General features: G+C 38.4%; 2 protein-coding genes across 3 annotated transcripts; both read right to left on the bottom strand.

The window, feature by feature from the left end:
- Nucleotides 1-720: 720 nt before the first annotated feature.
- Nucleotides 721-7,521, bottom strand: LOC113699059 (KH domain-containing protein At4g18375). Of its 2 annotated transcripts, XM_072057366.1 has the most exons (9): nt 7,218-7,521; nt 6,736-6,887; nt 5,744-6,467; nt 3,905-4,369; nt 3,589-3,834; nt 3,232-3,444; nt 2,727-2,782; nt 2,573-2,645; nt 721-1,395 (listed from the first exon to the last, which is right to left on the bottom strand). In XM_072057366.1, exons 3-9 carry the CDS (start codon nt 6,374-6,376, stop codon nt 1,081-1,083), a joined length of 2,001 nt encoding a protein of 666 aa, XP_071913467.1. In that variant the 5' UTR covers nt 6,377-6,467; nt 6,736-6,887; nt 7,218-7,521; the 3' UTR covers nt 721-1,080. The 2 variants fall into 2 exon arrangements, with proteins under 2 accessions (XP_071913467.1, XP_027074914.1); XM_027219113.2 differs by lacking the exon at nt 6,736-6,887 and having other exon boundaries at nt 7,218-7,520.
- A 1,650-nt stretch (nt 7,522-9,171) lies between these two features.
- Nucleotides 9,172-10,896, bottom strand: LOC113698207 (LOB domain-containing protein 41). The gene is made up of 2 exons (XM_027217928.2): nt 10,354-10,896; nt 9,172-10,245 (listed from the first exon to the last, which is right to left on the bottom strand). Exons 1-2 carry the CDS (start codon nt 10,541-10,543, stop codon nt 9,551-9,553), a joined length of 885 nt encoding a protein of 294 aa, XP_027073729.1. The 5' UTR covers nt 10,544-10,896; the 3' UTR covers nt 9,172-9,550.
- Between the last annotated feature and the right edge of the window lie 1,419 nt (nt 10,897-12,315).

Genomic DNA, 12,315 nt, shown 5'->3' with positions numbered 1-12,315 from the left:
ACTTCGCACTTCTGTTGTAGACCTCAATGAAATCTCTCGGCATGATTAGCTTAGCCCATTTTAAGTTTCTTCACATAACTGACTTTAAAAAGTACATTCGAGATGTTATCAAGGTTAGTTGAGTAATTTGCAAAGATTTGAGGGACTCTCATGCATTAATTATTATTCACTCTGTGCCTGCCATCCTGTTTCTCTGTAGTAGATCCAGTTCGATTAATACATACTTTGGCTCGGACCCCAAGATGCTTAAATGTCCAAATTTTACGGGAACAAAATTATTTAATAACAAGATGATGGACACATGCTTGCCTATATTTACCTTGTTCCTAAATTTACTTCAAATATTAATAATTTTATTTATATTGGATTTAACCACATCTAATCAGCAGCAGCACAATCAAGCACAAGCAAATGAAAACCAGCCCAGACACAAATGACATCAATCCATACATCCACATCCACAACTAGATTTTGTTAATAAACAGCATTAGCTTTCGAACAAAAGTCTACAACAATACAATCAAAGCAAGTTTTTCCAATGAATAACGAACTACAATTCTGCCAGTATTCTGGTTTCAAATAGTGTTACAGAAACATTTAATTTGCTGGTTCACTGTTGCGTTGCCAGTATGGCATGTAGCCTCCGTGCTAGCAAAAATAAAAGGGCACAACACCGGAAATGGTCTAGAACGCCACAAATCATTACAGCATTGACGCATGTAAGCCAAAATAAAACGGGCACGTTCCCATAGCTAGTAAACAGACGGAAGCCTTTGGCCAGAAGTAAAGAGTTCAGATCCACGACTCCTACCTATGTAAAAGAAAAAAGAAAATGCAACTGATGTTCTACAAAATGTCCTAGATTATATGATGAGACGAAGAAGTTGATGCCCAACATCAGAAGAGACTGTATAATTCATAGCCCCCAAATACAGCAGTATGGCAGATAAGAACAAGAAATTCATGTCACTATGTCAATGCTAATCTAAATCTATAGCCATATGCACTGGTTAGCCAGCAACAATAGAAAATTATCAAAAGGAAACGAGCCTATGATACAAAAAATGCTTAAATCTCACATTAGTACTGGTAAGAACCTTGTGCACCAATGTTCTGGTACGGGGCCTGCTGCATATTTATGTTTTGATATGGAGCCTGCTGAGCGTTGAGATTTTGGTACGAATTATGTGAAGCATTAGTGCCATGGTAGATACCCTGTTGTGCCCTATAACTTTGATAAGGATCCCGTTGAAAATTGTTGCTCTTTCCAGCCGGCGAACCAAAAGCCTGAACCACACTTTGTGCAGCATTTAAGTGATCAGAAGAACGCCAAAAGTCGCCAAGATGGCCAGGACCAGACAGAGAGTCCTGAAGCTTCAGCCTCGTGACAGCAATCTGGGATTGAATTAAGCAGTTTAGCAGCCAATCCCACAGTTGAAACTCAAATTTATTGGCAGTAAACCCACTTCAACAGACAAAAACCTCAGGTCAGAATTAACATTACGAGCATAATGAAATGTCTAAAGAAAATATGATAGGTCACAATGATTCGTATTCTATCAGCATGAAACAGTGGATATCCGTTTAGTCCTTTTAAAGGACAAAGTTGTCACCAACAGAAAGGCAACATGAAATGCCCAGTCATGGAAGAAACCGTAGTGTGGTAACGCCTATTATTCACATTGGGAAGCCATGATCTTGGTATAAATGACATCCTGCCTGGAAAGAGCAGTAAGCAAGCATGAAAATGGAATCCATCCGTCCTCTTCGGTGGTCAGTATTGAACCTCAATCTCAAGATCAAGCCACAGTAGAAAATAGAGAAAATGACAAAAACAGTCACTTGTCTGTTAGGCATTCTTTGTTTGGGTCACTAAACCTTTTATTTAGCCAAAATAATCATTTAAGTAATAAAAAAATGGATATCTTCTGTCACTCAACTAGTAATGACTTGCACCTCTAGCTACTCAACTAATGAAAATTTACAACTTTTGGTCACAAAATGTATGCTTTAATTAGTTGAATGGCCGTTTTAACTGAATAAAAAATTTAGTTACTCACACAATGCAGAGAATTCTAAATAGTTTAGCGACAAAAATAGAGAATTCTAAATAGTTTAGTGACACTGTGTCATTTGCTCTAGAAAATATAGTTGCTCGCAATAGTGCATGTATACTCATGTCAGTACATCTACCAAATTATCCTTCTTTTTGTCCACGGAACACATTTCTCAATCAATACAAAGCTTAAAGTAATAATAATGTGATCCAATTGAGCAAAACACATTTGTTTTCACAGCAATAAAAACGTTACATCAGAGCACAATAACCACTCTTCTAAGAACTTGTAAAGCATTACGAAAGGAAAACTACAAGAAAAATAAGGTAACCAGATTCAGGAAAACTCCCTTAATACTTGAGATGTAAACCCAACATGGTGATGATGTACTTGTAAGCAAAGAGCTTGCAATCTAATTTTAGTTGCACTTCAACCAGAGGCCAAAAAGCTAAAGTTAAACCACACCTACTGAACAGAACTCTATTCCTTCAATATATCTATAGGAGAAATCTCACCTCACCAACACTGCTCCTGCCAGGTCCCATCATTGAACCAACAGTATTGTTATGGATCTTCACATCACTGTATCTGAAGTATTAAAAGAATAGTGCTTTATATTCAGATTAAATTAATAAAATAGGATAAAAAACAACGAACAAGCAGAAATACCCCATAGCACTTGGAGGGACTGGATACCGTGGAGATTCATATTCATGAGGACGGCCCTTCAAGCAAAGCGTACAACTCATGAGCAACATGTAAGGCCCAGCTCGATAGAATATCATCATGATTTAAGAACAAGGGACTTATTTCATGAGGAAACATCTTACTACAATACAGTTTCTCAAACAAATAAAGGACGTGCCAGAGCCATAAACACAATCAAAACATTTATGAACAACGAATACGACCCAACTTGGTATGCAATACAAGGGCATATTATATTGTTTAAGTGTGATAGGGATGGATAGCATAACAAAGAAATTACTACACATGCCAAATAACAAGGAACTAAGAAAGCAATAAATGAAACAGCATGCTCAACACAAAAGCTAAGCAGTAATCGCCTGAGTATTCAGTATTCCACAGAGAAATGCTAGCCAAACTGTATCAAATAAGTTGGGAAAGAAATTCTAACATTTTCTTTGACAGGGCAAAGACATCACAGCCCTACCTTAAAAAATTCATATCTACCCGAGCTGCCAGCTCCTATGCCACCAGATAGGAGCGGGTCTCTACCTGGTAAGTTCCCTGAAGGAACATACCCGGAGACTGATCTGGAAGGAGCAGGTTCACCTTTAGGATTTGCATCTCGAAGGCATCTTGTTCGGAGTCTTGATGCAATCTCGGCTAGGGCATCTTTAGCAACACCAAAATTCCCTGATATCTGAATTATCAGAGGCACATATAAGCTTGAATAATGAAAAATTGTTATCTAAGCTCAAAAAAGTCCAAAACGATCAAATGACCAGATTAAATCAAGTGCACGGAATTGTATATCATCCCAAAAGGGCAAGCTCCAATTCTTTACCTGCACAAGTTCTTCATCGTCAGACGCACACTTGGGCTTGTCTTCCTTGGAAAATACACGTATATCTGCAAGAGTTCTCCTTCTCATCTCATTGATAACATGACCTCCTTGCCCAAGAATGCAGCCAACCTTACTCGATGGAACTAGAAGTCGTGTAGTGATAACTCCTTTTTCATTACACTCACTAGTTTTATTTTGAAGATGAAGAATCGCATCAATAGTTTGTGATCTTGGATTCAAAAGAACCTGAAACACATGGACTTCAGCAATCACCCCAGTATGCTACTATTATTAACAGAAGTATATATCTACTAACCTCAAAGGAGGAGACACGAATTACTCTCTCGTCTGATTCTGGGGAAACATTCTCAACTTGAATACTAGCTCCTGTCTCTTGCTGTAATTGTTTCACATTGAAGCCTCCTTTACCAATTACTCCACCAATCTTTGCAGCAGAGCACAAAATTTTTATTGAAAATTCCGACGGAGCTTCTTCACCACCGACGGGAGGAAAAGCATCAAAATCACTTCCAATGCCAGAAGGCAGATTTCCATATCTTTCTGGCCATGGCATAGGCATACCACGGTCATCATGGTTACGCTGGGACCAAGTCAAATTTCCTGGAGGCGGCATATTTGCCAAGGGAGGACCAGAGGGGTGAAAACCTTGAGTACCATAAGCAGGAAAACTTAAAGGAAGTTTGTCCTTGCGAGGATTTTGATGCAACAAAGTTGCCACTTCATACAGAGCTTTCTTTGCCACTGCAGGTTTACCTGATATCTGCAGAAACCTATCATGTCAGAAACCCTTTCTACTTAAAAGGATCCCACAGGCACTCAAATACATTCAAAAAGGTGAAAAGACATTTTTAAGCTTAAATTATTGATCAAAATGGTAGCATCTGATCTGTTTTCACAAACCACGATGTGCTTGTACATAAAAATAAAAGCACATCAAATTCTTCTCAACAGAAAAGAATTATAACATAACAAACAAACTTGAATTGTAAAGTAGTTCATCAAGACAGAAAGCCCAAACACATGTCAGCGCCTCAACTGTAATGCTGAAAGACCCAGTTTCGAAGCTTCACAGGCATTTGTCTGGAGGTTAATAAAAACCCTCTGCTCCTGCCCCAAAAAGGGGGATGTAACAAGATAATATGAGTACTACAATAAGTACAGATCAAAGTTACAGAAGGCCTTACCATCCAGCCACCTATTTATGTTTTAATGAAATGAGCGTAAAAACACCATATACTAGAGTCAGACTGAAGAAAGTGCTTAATAACCACTGCCCTGCCACCACCAGAAAAAAGCGATGCAACAAGATAATGATGAGCACTACAATAAGTATACATCAATAGTTACAGAGGAAACACCATGCAACCCTCTTCTGAAGTTTGTTACTAAATAAATGAGAGAACACTATATACTACTACTGAACTGAAGAAAGGAAAGGTGTGAAGCTAAATATGTCGAGAGGGATACAACAATCTTCAAACCCATACCAGTCTAAGAAGCCTAAAGAAAATGCAAATCTAGGACATTGACAAATTTCTAACTATGGCAGAAGAACCCAATACCCTTCTATCTCAGATAAAGTGAGAAACTTAAAGTCGAAGACCACAGTAAGCTCCAAGCTTGAAGACTCGATATCACCAGCCATTACCATTTACAATAGGTCCCCCATAACAAGTTGTAAGTTTCAACCAGGGACATCTCTCTGTAACACACGAAGCTCACCCTTTCTTGAACATGTTTTGACCAACATCCCTCACTCCCTCTCGCTTGTCAATAGAAGTAAAAGCTGATTGGGTTTGATCAAGCTGTAGTTGGATTGATCTGGAATTTCTTTGTCATTTTTACGTTGGTTGTCAAGCCAAAAGAGATTTTAAGTAGGAAAGTAATACGATGGCCATCTGGTAATGATCATGAACCGAGACATTTACAGCACATACACGCAGAGATGCATCAACAAGACATGGCAACAACAGCCAAAGATAAATTTCTGACTAAGCCAGTCACACATATGATATATGAACTTCACATAAAGAAAAAGCTCATATTCACGCAAATTTGGTGAATAACAAAATTGTAAGCAAGAAATTACAAGTAAACCAATGAGAGGGAATCCTCCCAAACAAAGCTGACTTACCTGCACCAATTCATCCGTATTCATGGCGCAGGAAGGAAGATGGTCTGCTGGAAGCACACGTATGCTGGCACCAGTCTCACCACGCAATCTCTGTATGACATCCCCTTTTTTACCTAAAAGGCATCCAACCACATTATTTGGAACAAGAAGCCGTGCAGTGACCACGATTTCATTTTTGTCATCATTATCTGCCCCGCCAAGGTCTTCCTCGACGATTCTGTCATGAACTTTCAAGAGAGCAGCTTGGGCTGCACAATGCGGCTCCATCAGATGCTCTTTTGAATCAGTATCCTGATCATCACCATCCTTGTCAGCATTCTGTCTTCTTGCTAGTTTTGCGGAAGGACTGACAATAAGTATGACTCTTTCATCTGATCCAGGAACAGCGTCAGCAACTGTGATCTTCGCTTGGGTCTCCTCTCTCAGGGCTTTGATAATACCACCACCTTTTCCAATAACACTACCTATCTTCCTAGACTGACAAAGTATCCGGTAAACAGTGTCCGAAGAAAGTGAATCTTCAGAGGACTCTTCATGGCCAGAATTATGCCATTTTCCTTTTTTAGGACCTGCTTTTTTCTTGAAGTGTGCGCTCGGCCGTTGCTTCAAAAAATTGTTCCTGTTTCCATCCATGATTCAACTAATATACAACTGCTACAGCAAAAGTTACTTATTTTTCTTCTGGGGTATGAGTTTACAGCAAAACTTATTCGAGTGGCACAACCTGTTAATAAAGAAGCCATCGACATCAGCAAGAAGAGGATAAAATTAGCTCTTCGCATAGATTAATACCAAAAAAAAAAAAAAGAAGCTAATGATCAGCATCAGGCGCCCATATCACGAAATCATCCAGCTGTAAACTGACCATACTTTCATAGCTTATCAGTCGATTTAGAGTAATAGAAGCTCGATTTCTTAACAGAATCAAAGCTGCACTCGCGTCTATAAGTCTAACCGATTAAGTGACAAAAACCGAAAACCGAAATGTATACCGTCAAATAGACATTTCAAACCTCCAGGGCTTCTCGCACACCGTTGCGAAAGAATTTATGGACAGCAAACATAAACGAATTCCAAGTAATATTAATTTGCCGATAGCCTCGCCCTATGATCCCAAAAAGGGCGGAATTTTAGATTCCAACGGCTGTGAAGTCAATTAAATACCAGAGTTATTATATTTTCAATTTTTTTCATGCAAAAAGCTCGAATTAAAATGAACACGAGCAGATAAATACAAATAGTCTGTTCAAATTGCAAAACGGGAAGAATACCAATGCTCGATTGAGCTGAGCTTTTAGATAATTACCCAATTTCTAAGCTAACAACGAAAAGAAGGGGGAAAAAAATCCATAAACCAGCATCGAACAACTCATTTGCGAGGAGCTAGGTTTAATTTTCTTAACCGGTGAAAATTATTTAAAACAAAAAGAAGAATAAATAAAATAACAATAAAAACACCAACTAGGATACGTACCCAGGAGTCGACGAAGGAGTCGGACTAAATTTCCTACTCTAAAATGCGGTGTTTTTTGAGTGAGGGTTTTGAGGTGTATTTTTGGTGGTAAAGGCGAGGGGATTGGTGCTTGCTGAGCTCCTGCTCCATGGGGTTTGGTTTTGGAAAGGAGAACCAGAAGAAACCACTGAGGTGCTGAGTAGTCTGAAAACGGGGAAAAAGGCCGGACAGGGAGAAAGGGAAAGAGACAGTAGGGCTTTGGTTGGCCTGCAATTTGCTCTACTTAGGGATATGCGCAGTGGGCGTGGGTCCAGTAACTTGCTAGTAATGGGCCAATAGAGATGGAAATTGGTATTAATGGCAAATGGATCTTTGGGGTTCCCGGAAAATCGGGTAAACGATAGTCCGGATCCGGATGAGTATATATATATATGGCAGGCCAGGCTACTTAGGCAAACATATATGAGGATGCTATTTAGAAAAATAAAAATAAAAATTACAGCAGGGAAAGGCTGGGATTTAAAACACGGCAAGAAACTAGGAGGATTTGGACATCGAGATTTCAATCCTAATCACTAAATTATACATGAATGTTATATCTGAAGTAAAATGGCATAATTTACCCCATAATGTCCCCAACTAAGAACAATTCAAATTGAGAGATAAAAACAGTTTCCAAAAAATTGAAATACTACGACATATAAATAAATGGTTTAAGCGGGGCCAAACTAAATTAATCAGTCACTTTAAACCATTCTTATATCGGATTGAAAGAGTAACAATAATTGATGTCTCGTGTGGGGTTGGGAGAGTGATGCATATGAAGAAGCAGGGCTGCTTGCTTTTAAGAAGAAACTTACACCTATTTACCCCTTGCACTGTCAGGGGAAACTTCTACTTAAAAGATTTTTTTTTTTTTTTTTTTTTTGTCCATGGATGAGAAATCGACATAATTTTCGCTCGATGAAAATAGTCATATATATATATATATATATATATATATATATTAAAAAAAAAAGGTAAAATGTTTGGCATTTCTCATTTTTCACAGGAAAGTTCTGACACCTAATGAAGAGTTCTTTCTGCACTAGATTTATGATCCGTACCTTCTGTTTTTGGTTCAGTGACTTGTCCAATTTTTTTTTTGTCAATCATCAATCCTACTTCTATTCCTACTCTATCTAGGAAAGATCCAATCGGACCTACGGGACCGATGGAGACAGAATCACTATCGGACCAGACGGGTATATCACGCACCCATCTGGATATTTTGAAGAACCACAATTGGTGGGAAGCAAGGTTCGAACCATTGCCTCCCAAAGTCTTGGTGATGACCATCAGTCTTAGCCAATTGATTGTACACTTAGTTGATTTGCTTGTACACGTGGACTTTTCTGGTGTGCAATTGCCTGATGGTGAAATTCTATGAGTCTCCCCTTAAGTTGAGTGAGACTCTCTTTGATGTGTCCCAGAGTGTAGTTTAGCTTTTTCCCTATTAAATGCCTATTATCGAAAAAATTGTACACGTGGACTTATAGGAAAGCCTAAAGGGAAGTAAAGTGTAGAAAATACAGTAAGTAAACATAAGGTTAATTTTCTTTACACAAATTTGCAAGTAAAATGTATAGAGCTTGGATAGAGCTTTGCCCCATGTAAAATGTATTGCATAAAGAAGGATGCAAGGGCAGGAAATCCATAAGCTTCTGTAAGAAGAGTAAACAATCCAAAAAAAAAAAAAAACCTTATTAAACTTCCATGCTAATCATCTCTGCATTTTCACGGTAATCAGATGACCTGCCGATGGTTAGTTACCAAGTATAAACTGCCCTTTTTTCCACGGGCACTTGATGCATCAATAGGTTGAAAACTTTTTCAAGTAAATAAACATTAGATAATAAATAAAGGATTCTTTCATCGATGGGTAGATAGTAAAGGATTTTGTTCAGACATGAATTAGTAATAAATAAACTAATAATGATGGAAAATAAATATTCTACTCCGTAATCAAGACAAGACTACGGGCTTTGAAGAAGATTTTCTTGCAAAGCCATTTTTTTTTTCCCTTCTACCCATTTTATACCCTCGTGTATACGTACATATTCACTCATCCCTGTACAACTCCTCTCTCTCTCTCTCTCTCTTTTCACGTCATGAAAAGTGAAAATATATAATAAAAAAAAAAAAAAAAAAAAGGTAAACAAAAAGCCCAAAAAGACTCCAACCTGCTGCTGCTGCAAAGCAAAAGTTGTACAACTTACAAAAATATTACTCCTCAAAACAAATAAGACAAAAGAAGAAGTTTGATATGAACGAGCCACCAAAACTATCAACTGCCCGGCTTTCTGATCAAGTCTTCAAGCCGAACAGTCCAACCCCAGCTCCATTCTGCAAACTCCGTCAACCGAAAAAGCACCCTGTTCATGAATCCGCTTGCTTACTTCCTTCGGCTTGACGCCATGAGTTCTTGAATGCGTCGACTCCAATCCTAAAGTTAGCTCCAGCTCAATTTCGCCATCCCCGGCTCGCTCGTCCTTTTCTGAACTCAACTCCGGTTCCGCTCTCTCCAAAGCCCCAGCCTCGGCCTCAGCCGTCTCCTCAGAAGCCAAGCTCTCCGTGTCCTGGCTCTCTCCCTCCACATTCCTTGCCGCCTCAGACTGGTGGCTCAACGACGACTCATGGCTGGTGGACCGGTTCCCCTCCTCATGAGCCGATTCATCATCGCCCGAACCCACCCAACCCTTAGCTACCACCTTCGGCTTGTTGACCGCGGACCTCTTGAACCGGCACCGGGTCCTGACCCGGTGCAGACCACCCGACCCCTCTGATTTTTCATTCTTGTTCACGTGCCTAATGTCGTAAGCCTTCAAAGGAGGCCCATTGTGGGTCTCAGCCGCTTCAGATTCAATCTGGCTCACCGGAGCTCCTTCCAGAACAGCCTCCACAGCGTTCTGACAAAGCTGCCAGTTTCCTGACCACAGCAATCCGACCGATCCATATATCGGGTTCACGATCCTCCCACAAGCCTCGTACAACAATGATCTGAATATCGCTGTACAGAATTAAAAGCTTAAATAAATCAGCCAAAAAGGTTCACAAAATAAAATGCCACGTAGATATATATATATATATAAACAAATATGCATGCAGGTGAACTAACCAGGTCGGAGGTGTTCAGGGCCGGCGTTGATGAGGTTCATGAGGCCGGCGCGGCCGTAGAACTTGGCGAGGAAAACAGTGGCATTGGCTTGGGACTCGGGGCTTTTAATCCACTGAAGACATGGTTTGATGCTACAGTTCTCGCTGCAGCCTTTCCGGAGGACTCTGCATCCGTTGCAACTCATCCGCATTTTTGCTGATGATGATCACTCCACTTTTAACAGACTAACTGATAAATAATAGATTGAACCAACCCCCAAAAAAAAATTTTCTGAAAAAGACAAGAAATAGATACCAGATGAGTAGTAGTAGAAGTTTTTAGGGGAGAAGAAGAGATGATGATGTTTAATGAGGTAAGTAATAGTTTGAGGACTTGGGCGAGATATATAGGAGGACTAGTTGTAACGTGTTGAAGAGGTATCGTGCCTGGACGCTGGGATTATTTGGGGCGGTACCGGTCAGCTAGTTCATTACTAGAGGCCGCAGTTGTTTGATGGAGAAAAATAAAATAGAGACAGTCTAAACCCCAGGTTTTCCATATTCGTGGAATTGGGGGCTGCACCTTCGCTCAAATTTCCTTAAAAAAAGAAACCTTGAACTAACAATTCACAATAACACTTGCACTGGTGCCGCGTGTGCTCACTTCCCAATCATCAGATTCCAATAGAGTCCCCCTATTCCCATTGGTATGTTTTGCCAAGTTGCCTCCCACAGCAAGGCCCAGGGCTACGGAATCAAGGGTTAATTGCAAACATGCCCCCTTTGGACCGAATGTAATTTGCAAATGTTTCAGTGAGGTCTATCAAATTATGATACATTGATCAAATCAGTTTATAACTTACTGCATTGCTTCTAAAAATTTTGGTAGCACAAGACTTTAGCATGCTTTGAATTGAAACAAATCCACTATATAAATACAAGAGTTTTTCAATTAAAAATATATAACAAATCTTATTATTTTTAAATCAAAACACTCAACAAATATTTGATAACTTAATTCAATACTTAAATTTAATATATTCAGAGATGTGCTTGAAGATAAAAAAAAATAGACCATCATAATTAATTTAGCAGTTATGAATTTCTTAGATAAAATTTAATCAAAACAATAAATAATTAGCTACTCACTTATCACTTAATGCAAAATACGCTTAAATGTTAGTATTTCAATAATTGATCGTTAAGTAATTTAATAGATTTAGATCTCGTATTTTAAGCTTTCGATTTCATGTTTTCATTTTATCAAACGCATTCTTAGTCTTCTCTTCAAACAAAAGGAATGCCCCAACTCCATTTTTGAATAAGCTAACGTAAAAAAAAACATTATCTTGGCGTAACACGCCTGTTCACAGGTAATAAGAAAATCATCAAATAATAAAAAAATCAACCTCCATAGAAATTTATATACTCTTTTTATGGATGATAATTAATTGACAAAAGAAAGATCAATCTTGATCCAAAATGGAAGGAATTCACAAGACATGTGATTTTGTTGGATCAAAATTCTCAAAGGAAATTAAGCTTGATAATGTGTGAGAAATTGTAGTAGTATAAAAAATATTATAATTAGAGACAGAAGTAGGGATGGTTCCCAATTTTTAACAAATTAAGTTTTTCTTCATTAAAATTTAAAACTTTCAATCTTTTTTATAAATTTAATTTTTTGCTTCTACAGAAAATGAAAAATATTCTATATTATATACTTATCGATTTAATTGAAGTTCTCTTAAAGGAAATTTTCTGATTCCACCTTTTCTTTTATTATAAGTAGAAGGGTTTGAAAACGAGATATTTCACTTATACTCCCTCATTTCTAATTCCACTTACAATTGCAATTAGTATTGTAAAGGGCATATCAAAATATATTATACTTGAGGGACATATTGGCATTGACCCTAAAAGTGTAGTTCCAAGGTTGCAAATCCAATCTCATTTGCTTTTTTTCTAAATTTTTTTATTAACA

This window comes from Coffea arabica, chromosome 7c (genome assembly GCF_036785885.1).
Source record: "Coffea arabica cultivar ET-39 chromosome 7c, Coffea Arabica ET-39 HiFi, whole genome shotgun sequence".
NCBI classification, from domain to species: domain Eukaryota; kingdom Viridiplantae; phylum Streptophyta; class Magnoliopsida; order Gentianales; family Rubiaceae; genus Coffea; species Coffea arabica.
Note: the sequence above shows the minus strand (reverse complement) of the source record. Positions and strands in the feature narration are given on the sequence as shown.